The 16,897-nt window shown below is 58.0% G+C and overlaps 3 protein-coding genes across 3 annotated transcripts; 2 read left to right on the top strand and 1 right to left on the bottom strand.

Moving 5' to 3' along the window:
* The first annotated feature begins 410 nt into the window (after positions 1-410).
* Positions 411-3,250, top strand: YPEL3 (yippee like 3). Its single transcript, XM_004705687.2, has 4 exons — positions 411-830; positions 939-982; positions 1,155-1,263; positions 2,786-3,250. Exons 1-4 carry the CDS (start codon positions 600-602, stop codon positions 2,873-2,875), a joined length of 474 nt encoding a protein of 157 aa, XP_004705744.1. The 5' UTR covers positions 411-599; the 3' UTR covers positions 2,876-3,250.
* Positions 3,251-4,383: 1,133 nt separating this feature from the next.
* On the top strand, positions 4,384-8,581 carry TBX6 (T-box transcription factor 6). The gene is made up of 8 exons (XM_004705686.2): positions 4,384-4,501; positions 4,588-4,822; positions 5,606-5,873; positions 5,961-6,107; positions 6,194-6,264; positions 7,869-7,942; positions 8,029-8,212; positions 8,290-8,581. The coding sequence occupies exons 1-8, from the start codon at positions 4,384-4,386 to the stop codon at positions 8,501-8,503; spliced, it is 1,311 nt and encodes a 436-aa protein (XP_004705743.1). The 3' UTR covers positions 8,504-8,581.
* A 742-nt stretch (positions 8,582-9,323) lies between these two features.
* On the bottom strand, positions 9,324-12,994 carry PPP4C (protein phosphatase 4 catalytic subunit). The gene is made up of 7 exons (XM_004705685.2): positions 12,943-12,994; positions 11,626-11,676; positions 11,397-11,498; positions 10,680-10,853; positions 10,464-10,590; positions 9,763-9,952; positions 9,324-9,670 (listed from the first exon to the last, which is right to left on the bottom strand). Exons 3-7 carry the CDS (start codon positions 11,460-11,462, stop codon positions 9,541-9,543), a joined length of 687 nt encoding a protein of 228 aa, XP_004705742.1. The 5' UTR covers positions 11,463-11,498; positions 11,626-11,676; positions 12,943-12,994; the 3' UTR covers positions 9,324-9,540.
* Between the last annotated feature and the right edge of the window lie 3,903 nt (positions 12,995-16,897).

Genomic DNA, 16,897 nt, shown 5'->3' with positions numbered 1-16,897 from the left:
CCCGGCGGACCAAAGCCCCCGCGCGCCCAGGCGAGGTGAGGTCCCGCGCCCCCGCCCAGCCATCGAAGACTGACCCTTTCCCCGGTGCCCATTCCCTGCCCCCCACTCCCTCACGCCCCAGGTGAGCCCCGGGGTCCCAGGTAAGGCTCCGCGTTGCAGGTAAGATCCCGCGGCGTCCCTAAGGCCTCTGCACCCCCAGGTAAGAGCGCCTCCCCTTTGAGATGCCCCTTCACCTGCCCGGAGGCCTCCTGTCCCCTCTTGCTAAGGGCCCCTCGCTCCAAGTGAACTCCTTGTATCTAAGCTAAGGGCTCCCCCCGCAGTCCAGATGAGGTCCCAAAGACCACGGACCTCTTCCCTGCCGCCCCTCGAAAGCCCCTCCAGCTCCAGCTGCCAGGCTAGGGTGGTGAGGCGGGAAGTAGGTGGGTGATTCACCTTGGGCTCCTCCTAGCCTCAGTTTCCATGTTGATGCAACCTGAGGCCTCCTCAGTGAGTCAAAACTGAGACGACTCTGGCCCCTGGGGAGGCTGCTGGCTCCAGGTACAAAAAAGACCGCAGCCAAGTGTGACAGAGAAAGTCCCCGTGGCCCTGGGCATGCCTGCATGTATGTGGCCAAGGGCCTGACAGCCCACTGCCTCCCTCCCTGGCAGGCACTGGGCTCCCTCTGCTCCCCGTGGGCCGCTCCCCGCGTGGGGCCATTGCCCCCGGCCCCCGCCATGGTGCGGATTTCAAAACCCAAGACGTTTCAGGCCTATTTGGATGATTGTCACCGGAGGTATAGCTGTGCCCACTGCCGAGCACACCTTGCCAACCACGACGACCTCATCTCCAAGGTAACCGGGCCACAGGTGGGACTGCAGTGGGAGGCAGGAGAGGCTGCCCAGTGGTGTGGTTCCCCACTAATATTCCTCACCCCTTCCCCTTCTCTTCCCACCCTGTAGTCCTTCCAGGGCAGTCAGGGGCGTGCCTACCTCTTCAACTCTGTGTGAGTATTCTATTGATCTCTCTGACCTCTGCTACGACCTGTGACCCCTGGCACCATGCTGAGGCTCCCCCAGAGCTCCCTGACTGAGGCAGGAAGCTATGATGGCCAGTCAGTGGGGAGAGGCTTATTATGATGGTGGGCCCCTCCCTGGAACTGCCCCATGTCTCCACAGGGTGAACGTGGGCTGCGGGCCAGCCGAGGAGCGGGTGCTGTTAACAGGCCTCCATGCTGTCGCTGACATCCACTGTGAGAACTGCAAGACCACTTTGGGCTGGAAATATGTGAGTCAGTGACCTCTGTCCCCAGGCTCCTCCTTTGCCAGGGCCTACCATCACCTCTTTGTCACTATCAGTCATCAAAAAGTGCATGGGTGTCGCTCACACAAGCCAAACCACCAGCCTTTTGATCCCCTGCCGTGTTCTCTGTCCTCTACATAGGCTTGTAGGAAGGTCCCCCTAACGGCCTCTGTTCCCTCCCAGGCCCATTTTAAAGAGGAGGATCTAATCAGCCCCCAAATCCATCAGAGTTGCTGTCTGTGGAATGCTTATGCGCCATGTCCTTGGCATATATTGCCTCATCCAGTCATTAGAGCAACCCCGTAGGCAGAGTTTATTATTCCCCGTTCTGCAAAAGAACCAGAGGCCCAGAGATGTTAGGTTAACTGGCCTGGAACTGGTAAGTCACTCAATAGGGAACAGAATCTTCGTTTGTTTTGTTTTAGTTTCCCAAACATGTGACTTCCTGGATTGTCATTCAAAAGACCAGAGAGGCTGCCGTGACCCCGCGGATAGCCGGCGCAGGGGTCCGTGGGTGTCTGTTTCTGCTGTCCTCACTGCCTCTGCTGCCGCCCTGGGTCTGGGTTCATGACCCTGTTCCTCATTTCCATATCTAGCAATTGAGGAGAAAGCCATCGCCTGGCACCCAAGATTGTTCCCGGGATCTGATTAGCTGCAGCAAAGGAAGATGGTGTGTGGAAACACGCAGAAAGCACGATTACTCGAGCCTCTGAGAGGTGTAAGCTCCAGGCCGAGATAGACATACAGCCCTCACCTGAGTTCCCCTCCCCTCCCCTCCCCACTCCCCACTCCCACCCCACCCCCGCCCAGCCCCTGCCACACACTTGCTGTATGCACCTGGGCACGAGCCGGGCCTCTCTGGGCCCCTGTGAAGTCAAGAGGTGCCCTAGTCTGGAGATCACAAACTCTAGTGCTTGCAGGGTCCAGCAGAAACCATCGATTTGTGATCATGGTAGCCTAGATCTCAGGAAGAGGGAATCTGTGACCGACGAGAAGGAGCAGATTGTGATTGTGATTGAACAGAACAGAACACACTCTGGTCCTGTACGCTCCGCACAATAGTTAGGTCTGAGCCCATTGTTGTAGCCACTGTGTCAGTCCATCTCCTTGATGGTCTTCCTCTGTCTCACTGACCTTCCCCCACTTTCCCAAACATGATGTCCTTTTCCAGGCAACTTTAACTCCACTGACCAAACAGAACACACAGCACAAGCTGAAACTGCCCTACAGACCACCAGTTTGCACAGGAAATCCTTTGAGAACTTCACAGCCCTTCTCTTGAAGCCAACATTCGTCGTACTAAAAATTGCCCGGGATGGCATGAGTTCTGGGCCCGTGGTGAGAAACCGGGCCCTGCCATCTACCAGCTGTGTGAGCAGGAGGCCTGGCATTGGCTTGGCTTCTCTGGGCAGCAGTTTCCTGACCTGTCAAATGGGGGCCAATCATGCACCCCCTTCTAATCCCTGCTCTTGCTCCAAGGATGACTGGTGCCCTCCTCTCCCTTCAGGAACAGGCCTTCGAGAGCAGCCAGAAGTACAAAGAGGGGAAGTACATCATTGAACTCAACCACATGATTAAGGACAACGGCTGGGACTGACTGACCCCTGCTTCGGACGCATGTGGCTCCAGCCCGGCCTGGCCGCCGGCCTTGCACACCTGCCCCTCAGAGCCCAGGCAGAGGAAGGACCCGGCTCCTGTACTTATATTTTATTGCATGCACTGTGACCTTGGGGGGGTGGGGGAAGGAACCGGAAGGGGGACTGCGCCCCCACCTCTCCTGCGATCTGGCTGGCTTGGATCTCGTTTTTAAATCCCTTTCTACCCCCGCTGCCCTATAGCTATCGTCTGAGTGCGTCTCCTTAGGCCCCACCCATCCCCTAAACGTTTCGCCCCCCCCACCCCTCATCCCACGCGTGTCAGCACCCCTCATTCTGTAGCCTTTGTACATAATAAAACAATGAAGTGGAGACCGCCCCGGGCTCACGTGGAATTCGAACCGCGAGGCTCAGAGGCCTATCCCCCAAAGCTCTGCTGCTAACCCAGCCCCTGCGCTGCAGGTGTGGGGCAGACACGGCCGTCCACGCTGGGGGCCTGCGCTGCTCCTGGGGCCTGCTGCCCCCAGTCACCTTCGCTGGGACCCAGGTTGGGTGACACGGCCGGTGGACTTCTGTCGCCCACGCTGGCCCCCAGGGCCCCCCAGACGCGGGCTATCTCCGTCGCTGCCGTCTCAACTCCAGCGTTTTGACGCCGCCTAGGGAGGAGAACTCCTCCGCTAAGCAGCCCCGCCACCCGTTTCGCCGTCCGGCTTCCCTCCGACTACAACTTCCAGCGACCCCAACGCGCGGTGTCCGCTTCCTTCGTGCGGCGCGTGGGCGCTGGGCCCGCTGGGAAATGTAGTTCCGCGGTTGCCCCTGCCCCGGACCCTCTCCCGTCAGAGGCTTAGCTAGCTGTCTGCACCTCTAAACTTCCCAGTCCCCGGTTGCGGTATGGAGCCCAGAGGGCGGGGGGTGGCCCCAGGCTTCGGGCCTCGCCTGTGACTGCTTGAGGACCCCAGTGCCCTGTGATAAGCTCGGGCCGCGCCCCCCACCGTCCTGCACTTTCCCAGGTCAGGACTGCTTTTTTCCAAGCCCCATTCCTCTGAGTGATGGGGGTGTCACCTGCCCGAGGTTCCTCCCCAGGGTCCAGGCACCAGCCTCGGTAGTTTATTCCTAACCTACGCTCGCCGCCCCCCACCCCCCAACCAGCCCCCCGTGGGAAAGGGGACCAGCTGGCCGGAAGCACCAAACTGCATCCCCTGTCCCAGCCCCGGGGATCAATCAGGCCGAGGAGTTAATTATGTAATGAGGGCGCAGGGGGTCGGGGCTAATGAAGGCGCCAAGGGGAGGGATGGGGAGGAGGGGAGTTACCCAGGTATCCGGCCCCCTCTTGGACCCCTTCGAGGCCCTAAGGGTCTCCACCCCAGCCTAACTCCAGGGCCCCACAGAGGGGAGGGGCTGTGATCTTGGGTCTGGAAGGGGCTGAGCGGTGAGCTATAAAGGGGGCATCTCCCAGCACTGGGTGGACTTTAGGCAGTGTGGACTGAGGCCAGACTAGACTTCTTCTTCCATGTACCACCCACGGGAGTTGTACCCCTCCCTGGGGACCAGCTACCGCCTGGGCCTCCCGCAGCCTGGGGCTGACTCCAGCGTCCCGCCTGCCTTGGCCGAAGGCTACCGTTACCCTGGTGAGCATGGCGCCCAGCTCCTGGGGAAGGACCTGGGCACATACACGTAGCCCTTGGCTGGTTCCTCATCCTCTCCTCTTCTCCAGATCTGGACACTCCCAAACTGGACTGCTTCCTCTCTGGACTTGAGGCTGCACCCCGCACCCTGGCCGCACCCCCGCCTCTGCCCCCTCACCCCCCAGTCCTGGGCACTGACCTGGCCACCCCAGCCCCAGAGGCCCTTCACTCCCTCCCTGGGGTCAGCCTGAGCCTGGAGAACCGGGACCTGTGGAAGGAGTTCAACTCCGTGGGGACCGAGATGATCATCACCAAAGCCGGGAGGTGAGGGGCTGGCTGAGGGTCAGAGGACCCACTGTGCCCCCGTGGGCGTTTTCGGGGGGGAAGCTGAGTCACAGGTGACGGGACGGGACTAGGTTTGTGGGGTGGAATCTGATTGTGGCCTGGGGGAGGGTTTACTCAGTGTCAAGAGACAAGAGCCAGTCTGTGGAGTTTGCGGCTGTGTTTAAGGAATGATCTGTGGCCAGGGTCAGAGGTCAGTCTGGGCCAGGGTCAGGAAGTCTGGCTGGGTCAGTCTGTGTGGCTGGAGGCAGGGGTCAGACTCTGGGGTCAAGGGCCCACCAGGGCTCGAGAGCAGAGAACTGTGCCCGGGGTCCGGGGTCCAGGATCGGGCTGAAGCACGGTAGGGTCAGTGGGTGGCTTCTATCAGCCTGTCCTTCAGGAACATAAGGTCTGTCTCTGAAGAGGATTTGCTCAGCAGCTGCAGAGTCTGGGGCTGGAGACCAGGAGGTTCCTGGCAAGATTTCAGGGGGGAAAATTGGTCACCAGAGTTCTGTAATAGGCGTTTGAGGGGCTGGCAGTCAGGGGTCCTGGCTGAACTTGCTGAATCACCTCCTCTTTCTGTCTTCTGTTCCCATCTGAAAAGGGGACCAGACATCTTTTTGGCTCTTAGCTGCTGCCCTCTGAACTCTGCCTCTACCTCCTTCCAAGCTTCTCTGACAATTGGGGTGGGGGTTGGGGGGCTGTTCCTCCACCCTCTCTGCAGGTGCTGGGCCCACCCTGGCCAGTGGGGAGCTCCAGGCCTCTCTCACCCCCTCCTCTGCTCAGGCGCATGTTCCCGGCTTGCCGAGTGTCAGTCCTGGGACTGGACCCTGAGGCCCGCTACCTGTTCCTTCTGGATGTAGTCCCAGTAGACGGGGCCCGCTACCGCTGGCAGGGCCGGCGCTGGGAGCCCAGTGGCAAGGCAGAACCCCGTCTGCCAGACCGCGTCTACATTCACCCCGACTCGCCCGCCACTGGCGCCCACTGGATGCGGCAGCCTGTGTCGTTCCACCGAGTCAAACTCACCAATAGCACCCTGGACCCCCACGGCCATGTGAGGCCCAGGCCGGGACCCCAAGAAAGGGAGGGGCTGGGGGGGGGTGATTGATGGCAGCCGAGACCAGTGTTCCTTCCCTTTCAGCTGATCCTGCACTCAATGCACAAGTACCAGCCCCGTGTACACCTGGTGCGAGCCACCCAGCTGTGCAGCCAACACTGGGGGGGCGTCGCCTCCTTCCGCTTCCCAGAGACCACATTCATCTCTGTGACAGCTTACCAGAACCCTCGGGTGAGTGGCCCTCCTCCAGGGGTGGTCGCAGCCGGCCCAGGCTGCAGGCGCTTTGACACCCACCCCCCCCAACCGTGTGCCCCTAGATCACACAACTGAAGATCGCAGCTAACCCCTTCGCCAAGGGTTTCCGGGAGAATGGCAGGAACTGTAAGAGGTAGGCATCCTTCTTTCATCGGTTCCACAGATGTGGACTCGTGGCCCGCTCTGGGCTGACGCTGTGCTGGAAGCCAGCACAGGCTGTTAAGTCAGGACCCCTAGGACATCTGCCAAGTGAAGCAGCCTGGTGGCGCTGTTGGGGGAGCACTGAGCAAGGGTTGGGCGGCTAGTCTAGTCGCCATCTGTTGGTTCAAACCCACTCATGGCTGCCTGGGGGAAAGCTGGGGCTCTCTGCTCCCATGAAGTTGAAGCTACTCAATGGCAGTGGGTGTGGTTGCTTTGGTTAAGAGGAGTTTGGTGGAAGAGTGGGGTCAGCACTGGGTGGCTAATCACGAGGTCGGCAGTTCAAACCTAACAGCCGAAAGTGCCGGAGAGAGGGGAGGCTGTCTGTTCCTCCTATGAAGACTGATAGTCTTGGAAGCCCTTGGGAGCCACTGTCCTATGTCCTCTAAGGTCAGCGTGAGTCCGCAGGCAGAGACTTGGTGGCAGTGCATTTGGGAATGTGCCTAAACCCAACCCCAATTCGAATGCCATTGAGCCATTGCTGGCTCACAGCAGCCCTGTAGGACAGGGTAGAACTGAACCATGAGTTTCTGAGACTGTCACTCTTCACGGGAGCAGTTTCGAACTGTCTGCCTTGAGGATCACAGCCCAACACCTAACCACTATGCCAGGCACTGGAAACACATGGATGAAAACAAACCAAAGTCCCTGTCCTCCTGAACCCGATCATTCTAGTGGGCAGAGCAGACAGCAAATGAGAAATCAATACTACATGATCAGGGGTACATTCCAAAGAGAAAAGATGCAAGGAAGGGAGATAAGAAGTCCCTATCAAGAACATTTGATAAAGATCTGAAGGAAGTGAGGGAATCCAGGGCTTTTTGGGGAGAAAGCATGCCAGACAGTGGAAACAGCACATGCAAAGGCCCTGGGGTGGGAGCCTTGCCTGCAATGTGGCTGGAGAGAGGGGCTAGAGAGCCAGTCAATTGGACAGTAAAGGTCTTAATAAGGCTGTGGTTCTGCTTGGCATGTAGTCCCCCTCAGAGCTGGCTCCTGCTCTCAAAGCACATTGAGTTTGTCAGGAGATACGGTCATCCTCAAAGCATCATTCACTTGACTACGTGTAAACTTGTATCTGTGGCGGACAGTCATCAGGGAGGCTGTGTGGTGCCCCAGAGATCAGGCAGGATACGAAGAAGAGTTAAGCAGGTGACAGAAGCCAGAAGATTCCAGAGAGAGGCCCTGTACAGGCTGGCAAGTTAAGAGGGTCTGGAAGCAGCTAGTGTAGATGGAGCAGGGGGCAGTTAGGTGGGAGCGGCTGGGGTCACACCAGCCAGGGGCTTCTCACTTGGGAAGGAGTCTCAGTGGATTCTAAAAGCAGCTCAAAACCAATGAAGCTTCCAGCCAGGGGATTCACCCAGCTCTGCCACCTTCTGGGCATCTCCCCAGCGTCCAGCTCCTTCATCTGGAAAGTGGGCTTAATGGCACCTCCCTGATGAGGTCCCTGAGAGGAGTGGGTGAAACACCCGCCCCCAATACATGCTATTATTGCCACCACTGCCACCATCATCACCATCATCGTCGTTGGCACTTCCCCAGGGAGCGAGATGCCCGCGTGAAAAGGAAACTCCGGGGCCCAGAGCCAGTCGCCACAAAGGCCTATGGGAGCGGAGGTGAGTGGGGTTACAATGCCGCCGGCGCCTGGCCTGCAGGCAGTGCAGGCTCCCTGACGCCCACCCTGCTCCTTCTGTTTCCCCAGAGGCCTCCAGTGGTCCCTGCGACTCCACACTGGGTGGGGATGTCCGTGAGTCAGACCCGGAGCAGGCTCCAGCTCCCCGAGAAGCTGCCCTGGCCCCTGCCCCGCACTGTGGTGGCCCCAGTGCCGAGGCCTACCTCCTGCACCCTGCCGCTTTCCACGGGGCCCCTGGCCACCTTCCAACCAGGTGAGACAGGGCAGGTACAGGGCTGGGGGTGGGGGGGCAGGTCCATCACCCTATTCTAATAGCTCTCTCCAATCCAGGACCCCCAACTTCGCTGAGACTCCAGACTCTGGGCGGCCAGCCCCCTACTCCGCTGGCTTTTTAGAGCTGCAGCCTGGGCCAGGGGGCGCAGGGTACTCTGTGGCTCCACCCATGGCACCCTTTGCCCCCCCTTTTCTCCAGGGGGGCCCTTTCCCTATATCCTTCCCAGGGCCTGGGGGTTACCTGGATGTGGGTGCTAAACCCATGTATTGAGCACCTACTGACACCCCCCCACCCCCTAGTTGGCTTCATCCCAAACGGCCAGTTCCCCTGCCCCCAGCTTGGTAGCTCCCTCCCCCATGCCAAATGGCTGTCTTGGGCCTGTGCCCCCCCCCCCCTCACACTTTGATTTTGCTCCCACCCCCTCTGGCTTCAAAGCCCAGGCAGGGATGCAGGGAGCACAGCTGGGGCCGGCTTCCCCTTCCCAGCTCTCACCTGGGTGTGAATGGAGGTGGCTCGGTCTGGCCAAATGGGGCCTGGGGCCCTCACACCCACCTCCTGGGCCTCATCCTTGGGCTTAGGAGGGTTCTACCCACAAGCCACAGCTCATCTGTTCTCAGGACCAGAGTATTTTTGTTAATAAAACTTGAAAGGCACCAGTGCTCTGGAAATGGGCTAATAAATAGTGTTTGCCACTGGGTGGGGCTTGGTGCGCGATGGTTTTGTGGGGAGACCCAAGCCCCATTCTCGACTCTGTTGTGCCCCAGCCAATCCACTGGCCCTGGGCCTCCATTTACTCTTCAGGAAAACTGGGGAATCTGAATCTCAGTTTGGGAATGGAGTCCGACTGCTTAAAGACTTACACCCTGCCCTCCACCCCAGCTAAGGGTTGCTGGCCTGGGGCAAGCTGATTTACGTGGGCCCAGAAGGGCTAGGGCTTTGGGCCAGTCAGGGTCCTAATGCCCCACCCCTGCTGATACCTAGTCAAGCCTGTCACAGACCAGAAGAGTATTTTTCTTCTTTTATTAGAATTTTTTTCCAGTTTTTTTCTCAAAATTTTTATCTAAAAACAAAACAAAAAGAAAAACAAAAGGCAATTATCGGAAACTTCATGGTTAAAATTGGGAGAAGGAAGAGGGGCACGGAGCCGAGCCTCCGACCTCTCCTGAAAAGTCCTCGCCCTCACAGTGCCCTCCCGGTGGGGAGGGGAGAGCCTGGACGCCCCCATGCCCACCTCTGTCTGGGGGAGAGGGCAAAGTCACAGTGGCCCGAGGGCCAGAGGAATTGGAGGGGGCAGGGGGCCGATGGAGTCACAGGAAGTAGTCCGCCACGGGCTTCTTGGAGGGGATGCCCCGAGTCTCCTGGGGAGCAGCCTCAAAAATGATGAAGTCTTTCTGGAGATGTTCGTCCAGCTCCAAGATGGCGGCCACGTTCCCGCAGCTGGAGGCAGGAGGTGGAGCAGTATTTAAGGAGTGGGCCTGCCGAGCCCACCCCCAGAGCACCAGCCTGACCCCCGGACCCAGCCAGCTCACCGGTAGCAGTAGTTGGGGGCTGACCATACTGTCAGCACGGTCTCGTTGAAGTGCCACTTGTAACCTTCCATCACTAGCTGGTGGGCTCGGCAGATCATGTCGATGTCGTTGGCGGCGTTGAACTGGGCCACAACGTCGCTACCAAACAGGTAGCCAGCGCCACGGGGGCTCACACCCCAGCCGGTTGTGTCTGCGCAGATGGACATTGGAATGGGGGCGGGCTGCCTCAGGGGTTCTCTGGTGGCCCCTCTTAGGTGCTCATCCTACACCTCTGCAGGCCTGTGGGGCAAGGGCATGGGGCCTGGACCCCCTTCCGAGTCAGGCCTGCCGCATCATCTACTGGGAAGGCAGGTGCTTGGGAAGCACTCCCTGCTCAGGCCGAGAGACCTGCCTTGAACCCCTGGCTCTGCTCCCGACCAGCTGGGGAACCCCACACAATCACGAGTCCTCAGAGGCTCTCATCTGGAAGTCTGAGCTCTGGGGACGAGGCAGACGGACTGGGGCCCCTTCACATTCAAGGAGTCAAGGGCTTTGTCTCACACACCCTCCTGAGCCATTAAGCACACTCTGACCCAGCCTGAGCACCCGGCACCCAGCCCTGCTCCGCCTCAAACTCTCCCCACCCAATGGGTGGCCTCCCCAGGGCTCCTCAGTCTGTTACACAGACTTTAGTAAAGAGTGACCCTTCTGCCTGCCCTCACCTTCAGGATCTGACCACAGCAGGTCACACATGGGCCCGTCATGAGGCACCTCTTGCTTCCGGTCAATTGTCCGGATCTGGTCCAGGGTCTGGATGGAGGGGGAGAGGCCCCCATGCACACAAAAGATCTGCAAGAAGGGAGGGGGTGAGCGAGGGGAGAAACTAAGCCCCAGGGTCTCCGCCATCCACCACCCCACCCCACGGGGCCCCAGCCCACCTTGCCATCGATGATGGCCGACAGGCTGAGGTAGTCGAAGATCTCGGTGCAGTAGCGCCACACAGTCACCGAGCCATACTTGCGCAGGCACTCGTCATAGAAGCCGTAAACCTGGGTGATCTGGCGGCTCTCGTGGTTGCCCCGGATCAGGGTGATGCGGTCAGGATAGCGAACCTGGGGACAGCCACCAAGCCAGGGCAGGATGCAGTACCCTGTTCACCACCCCAAGGTTCCTGCTCCATATCACCTCCTGGCTGCCACCTGCACCACTTCCCCCATCACACCATAAATCAGCCGACTGCCCGAATCCATGGTTATCTGCGTCCCCGGGTGACAGCCCTCCTCCTTCAGAGGGTGCAAGCAGACTCTGCCCCGCCACATGCCACCTTGCAGGGTCTTTCAACTGGCAGACACCAACCGAAGTCCCTAGCAAGACATTCAGGGCTGGCACCTGGCCCCTCCCTCACCACCCCAGATCCCAACAGAGGCACATCGGGTCCTGTTATCCACCCAGCTGTGAGTGATGGCTCACTCCTGGGAACAATTTGGACCCCAATGCTCTCCCCTAAAGTGTCATCCTGCTAATCCCATCCTCCATGGGCCCAAGGGGATGCCCCCACATCATGGGAGCCTGCTCTGGCCAGTCCCCATCCACCAGCCTGCTCTTGCTGGACTGCACGGCTTAAGATCTGGGGTCCAGAAGCCCAGGGCTTTTACCTTGAGTGCCAGCAGCAGGAGGAACGTTTCAACGCTGTAGAAGCCCCGATCCACAAAGTCCCCCATGAAGAGGTAGTTGGTCTCAGGGACATCGCCGCCCACCTTGGGGGGGGGGGAGAAAGAGGAGGTTCCACTTGGTCCAAAGTCCATTTTCCTGGCAGAGGGGTCCTTCCAGGCACCACCGCCACCGGCCTGGTCAGTTCACACTCATATTTTCCTTGATACTCACTCTGAAAAGCTCCTTGAGGTCATAAAACTGTCCGTGGATATCGCCACATACCTGCGAAGTGGGAAGAGGTCAGAACTCATACCCAGAGGCTCAGAGGTTTTGTTTCCAAGGGCTGTTCTTCAAAGTGCCCCCCCCTTCAGAGTCCCATTGGTGTTATGGATTTAATTGTGCGCCCCTACCCCAAATATGAACTGTGAACCCTAAAGCCCAGGCCTGTCTGGGAGTTGACCCTCTGGAGTGTGAGGGAGGGAGGCTGTGTTCGTGTAGGGTGTCTCCGCTGTTTGAGATTTAAAAGAGCAGCTTAAGCGAGGATTAAGGACAGACGCAGAGAGGGGAGGAGAGATGCCACAGCACTGAAGATCCCCAAGGAACCAAGAAACAGAAGCAGAGAAAAGCCAGGGACCTTCTTCCAGAGCCTGGGGTTGGAGCTTGCCCTGGACCAGAGGTCAGCAAAGTGCAGCCCTTTCGGTAGGTGCATGTGGCTCTGAAGTAAACTGAAAAAATGTTTCGCGTGTTATCCAGATAATTATGATCTCATGTGTTCGTAAAAATACATGTGTGGCTCTTGAATATTGTTTAGCCTGTTGTGAGGGACGGGACTGGCTCTTGCGTCTCAAAAGTCTGCAACCCGTCCTAGAGCCATGCTCTGCATTTGGACTTTTAAACTGTGAGGAAGGCGATCCGGGTGTGAAAGCGGACCACGTGTGGCGTGTCCGAGAAGTAGGACACTCGCCTATGCTTCCCTCCTCAGGGACAAACCCACCGCCCTCCCGCATGGACCTGGTCTAGGGCCTCTGGGTCTGCAGGTCAGAGCAAGAGCCTGGTCTCTCCAGCGACACTTGCCCCCTTCTCCTCCCGCCTCCCTCAAGGTCCCCAACATAAAGTCATTAACACGGGGCTACAGAAACACGTCAAACAGAACTCAGCAAGTTAGAAGTCCTTTGGTTCTGGCCCAAAGGGTCCCCTAATAAACCAAAAGCCCTCTCAGAACATCTGTTTCTTAAGAATAGAAGTGGGGGGAGGTGGGGAGGGAGGGGTAAAAATGAGGAGCTGATGCCAGGGACTTAGGTGGAGAGCAAATGTTTTGAGAATGATGAGGGCAATGAATGTACAAATGTGCTTTACACAATTGATGTGTTTACGGATTGTGATAAGAGCTGTATGAGCCCCTAATAAAACGATTAAAAAAAATGTCGAAAACAGAACTCTTTGGAAGACAGCTGGTGTTTCGGGGTCCCCGGAAAGGAGAGGTGGCCCTAGGGAGCACGCTAGGCTAGGGGGCATGTCCAAGTGCCCCTGCAGGGACTGGGTACTCACGGTGACTGGCGAGTCCACCCTCTGCACGTTGCTCTCCTCCACCAAGATCTCTCTGGGGACAGGAGAAGACCAGGGTCACCTCGGCCGGGCCTGCCCGCCCCACTCCTGACCTTGTTGGTGCAGGGAGGAAGGGAGGTCAGGGTGGTCCATGGCCCCAGGGCCAGCTGACCTGGCACCCACGGCACTACCTCCCATGGCGCCCTCAACCAAAAGGCTCAAGTCCAGGCCCCTGCTCCAGTGCACACCCCCCTTCCAGATGGCCTGGGACACCCTCTGCCAGCGTCCGCTCCCATCCGTACACCCAGCACCCATGAGTCCCTTCTCCTCACCTCTCCTCTGCTCAAGATGGTCCCTCAGGCTGGACTGACACTGAGAGCCAGCCCTTCTGGGGCACTTACAGCCCTGCCCCATGCATCATGGGCCTGGCCCCCTCTGGGTTGTGGACCATCAGACTTTTCCAGGAGCTACCTAAAAGCTTATTTCTCCTCGCAGCAGTCCACCTTGACTTTAGTGAGCACCGCAAAGCTACCTGGGCAGTGGCCAACATCCACCTGAAGGTCAAGCCCATTTCCAGATCCCATCTGGAAAGCAGCAGCCTGGAACAATCCCGCTGGAACCCTGCCTGACACGGATGACCCTCGCCAGAAGAGCTACTCTCCGAAGCATGCACAGCTAGAAGGTTCTCACAACCGTAAGCCTCTCCAGGAAGCTGCAGCAGTACAGCTGGGGTGGGAATCCGGGCCTTTTATGGCATTCTCCTGAGGGTGAGGGGCCCGAGTGTTGGCCCAGCCCCCAGCTCCCTATGGTGAGGACCCAGGGAACTAGAGGCCTGACTTCCGCCCTGCGGGGTGCTCTGCAAGACAGAGGCAGAACAAGGAGAAGTGCCCAGGTCTCTTGACGGCACTCAGAGAAGCTGTGACAGTAACTGCACCAAGGGTGGAACGTCCTTCCTGGTCACTGCTTACAGCGAGGGGCCTTCCTGATGAGCTTTTCACGCTCATCCGACAGGTCAAGGAAGCAAGGCTGAGACCAGAGCAGGAGAATCCCAGGGGCAAAGCCAGAGTCGCCCAACTGGGACCCAGGAAGCCTAAGTTCCCAAGAATTCCTGACCAGCACTCCCTGGTCCCCAGCCTGAAACCCAGTGATAGCATGCTCTCTGAAAAACCTGTCCTCGTGCCCGTGGGGCCTCTGTAGACGAGGCCCACCTCAGTCACTTGCAGTACACCCACCTCGTGACTCCCACTGTGCCCGGCCGTGGTCCTGCAGAATGACCTGAGACCCAGAGGGACGGGACTTGAGCACGGCCCACTGCTCTCAGTGGGATTCCTGCTGAGGCAGGCCCAATTCCAAAGCTGCTGCCCTTGTAACATGTGCATTTTCTACAGGGACCCGTGCAGACCTGCCGTACGTGCATAGGTGGTCCAGCGCCCACTACCACCCGTCCCATCCAGGTGCTAGGACTGGTCCTCCTTCAGACCAGGCTGATGACAACGGTGGCCAACTCAGGGCTGGGTCCAGTCTCCTAGCTCTACTTCTGTTCCCAGGGGGCCAACCCTGCCAGCCGGCGGGGCCCTAGCTTCTCATGGCCCATTTCAAGAACGAAACGCCGCCACCTGGCATTCAAGGTGCGGGAGCACCAAGCCCTGGATCTAACCCAGCCTCCTCTCGCCCTGACTCGAAGGTCTGGGGGAAACAGCTTCTTGGTCCCTCCAGGCGGCTACATGGAGCGACAGAGCACGAACACCCACCTTGCTCCACGACTCTGCATAGCCACACCTGGCCATCACCTCCCCAGCCCAGGTTAAAAAGACCATTTTCAGGCAGCAATTGGATTAAGTTCCTAAAAACGCTGGCCCGGTCAGCTGGACTTCCTCCAAGTGTGGAAACATGGAGGAGTCACCGGCAGTTAGTGAAAAATGAGAGGCCTGGTCTTCACCATCCTCAGGCAGGCCCCTTTCTGGCTGCAGAGAACCCAGCTGTCTGGGGGGGGAGGGTGTGTGTGATGGAGGCAGGGCCAACCACTGAGCCCAACAGCGATGTTCAGAGACCAGCCATTCCTCACTGGGTGACCTCAGGTCAGGTCACGTGGCTTCTACGGGTTAAGGCTTTCTGGTTCGTTAGAAAGAGCTAGTCATTCCAACCTCCTGGGTTGCTGCGGGGGGTGAAGGGGACTTACGCTCCTACCAGTGCAGAATCAGGCTATTATTGTTCCCGTAAAGGAGTCCCAGGGCCCAGTGGTTAGCTATCCGGCTACCAACCAGATGCTTGGTGCTTTGAGCAGACCGGCCGTCTGAGGGAGAGAGGTGGCAGTCTCCTTTCCCCAAGACTTACAGCCTTGGGAGCCTTATGGGGCAGTTCTAGTGTCTGCTACGGCCACGAGTCAGAACCAAGGGCCAAGTGGTTTGGCTGATTGAGAAACAGAGCAATTCGGCTGGCTTCCCCCACCGTGCTCCAGCTTGATGGACATCACAGACCACAGTTCCCCTGAGGGGCCAGGCCATTAGTATCCTGATGGTGCCTGCTGCCAGGATTTTCACTGACTCTCCACCTGCTTAGAATGCCCGTGTTCTCTGGTTTTGTCTTGTCAGTTATCCAAAGTATCCGCATCTCTCCCTTGATGACTTCAGCTGATGTCACCGTTGCCCTCGTCCAACATAGAAGGCACACCTGGCGCTTCCTGAACACTGCAACGAACAGTACCTCCACCTTGCTTGGGGCGCCAACTCACTGACTCTTCAAAGTCATCTAAGGAAGCAGGGCTCCTCCCATGTTTAAGGAGCCAGGTGGTCCTGTGGGTCAGCGACACTGCTAGCCTGCTAGGTTGGTGCCTCCCACAAAGATTCACCTGGGGAATCCTACGTAGGATCGCTATGAATTGGAATCCACTTGATGGCAGTGGGTGTGTTTTTTGTTTTGTTCTTTTCCCAGTTTGTCATTCCACTTCAAGGAGTCGTGTTGGGCTGTTAACTGCAAGGTCAGCAATTCGAACCCACCAGCTGCTTTGAGGGAGAAAGAGGAGGCTGTCAGCTCTAGAAAGGCTCACAGTTTTGGGAAACTTATGATCCGACAGGGTGGCTATTCATCAGAAGTGGTTTTGTTCCACAACAGATCCCCAGAAAGCTAAAAAAAAAAAAAAATCACAAAACGCAGGCAATGCTTGGCAGAGCTCAGGTGCAAATCTAGAGCAACCACATTCTGAAACCTGGGCTCTTTGTAAGGACATCATCCTACTTCCCACTGGGTGTTGAGTTAGGTCTCCCTCTCTCAAAAAAAGTAATAAAAAAAACCAAGCAAGCAAAAACTCCAATGCCACTGAGTCAATTCTGACCATAGACACCCTATAGGGCAGAGTAGAACTGCCCCCCTAAGTTTTCAAGACTGTAACTCTTTTTTTTTTTTTAATGTTTGGGTGAGAGACTGTAACTCTTTATGCAAGTTTCAGAAAGCCTCATCTTTCTCCAAAGGAAGAGCGGCTGGTTTCTAACGACTGACCTTGCGATTAACACCCCAATACCTAAGCACTGGGCAGCCAGGGCTCCCCGGGTCTCCCCTCTCGGCCGGGCTTAATTCGCTCCATCTCGTAGATTATCACACCAAACACGAGTGAGTCTTCACCTACTTGCCGCCGGAGACCGGGACGGAGAGCGGGTGGCAGACGCCACGCCTGTCCCTGACTGCCGACTTTTGACAGGAGATGCCTCGCCTGCGAAGCAGGTCTCACCTCCCTTTCAAGACGGTTGTTGAGAGGGAATCGCAGCTGCCGGCCCCGCCACTTTTGACTTTACGAAACCGTCCCCGGTCCAGCTCCTCTGGAGGCAGATGGACTGTGTCGCTTCCTCCACTACCAAAACGGCATCATCATCGGAAACTTCTTATGGGTCTCCGCCAACAGGCTGGTGGCTCCAGGAGGGCCCAAGGAGGAGAGGGGGGGGTCTACCTCATCTCCCACTCTGGG

This window comes from Echinops telfairi, unplaced genomic scaffold (assembly GCF_000313985.2).
Source record: "Echinops telfairi isolate 266 unplaced genomic scaffold, ASM31398v2 ScPeMD7_5;HRSCAF=22, whole genome shotgun sequence".
In the NCBI taxonomy this organism is placed as follows: domain Eukaryota; kingdom Metazoa; phylum Chordata; class Mammalia; order Afrosoricida; family Tenrecidae; genus Echinops; species Echinops telfairi.
The sequence above is the reverse complement of the archived record's forward strand: the minus strand, read 5'-3'. Positions and strand labels throughout refer to the sequence as shown.

Coding starts and splice junctions, on each gene's coding strand:
- YPEL3 (XM_004705687.2), top strand. CDS start 600: ATGTATGTGGCCAAGGGCCTGACAGCCCACTGCCTCCCTCCCTGGCAG. Junction 831..938: donor ACGACGACCTCATCTCCAAG/GTAACCGGGCCA, acceptor CCCACCCTGTAG/TCCTTCCAGGGCAGTCAGGG. Junction 1,264..2,785: donor CCACTTTGGGCTGGAAATAT/GTGAGTCAGTGA, acceptor CTCTCCCTTCAG/GAACAGGCCTTCGAGAGCAG.
- TBX6 (XM_004705686.2), top strand. CDS start 4,384: ATGTACCACCCACGGGAGTTGTACCCCTCCCTGGGGACCAGCTACCGC. Junction 5,874..5,960: donor CCCTGGACCCCCACGGCCAT/GTGAGGCCCAGG, acceptor CTTCCCTTTCAG/CTGATCCTGCACTCAATGCA. Junction 6,265..7,868: donor AATGGCAGGAACTGTAAGAG/GTAGGCATCCTT, acceptor GCACTTCCCCAG/GGAGCGAGATGCCCGCGTGA.
- PPP4C (XM_004705685.2), bottom strand. CDS start 11,462: ATGGGGGACTTTGTGGATCGGGGCTTCTACAGCGTTGAAACGTTCCTC. Junction 10,854..11,396: donor TCCTGCTGCTGGCACTCAAG/GTAAAAGCCCTG, acceptor GGCTGTCCCCAG/GTTCGCTATCCTGACCGCAT. Junction 10,591..10,679: donor CGGCCATCATCGATGGCAAG/GTGGGCTGGGGC, acceptor CCCTTCTTGCAG/ATCTTTTGTGTGCATGGGGG.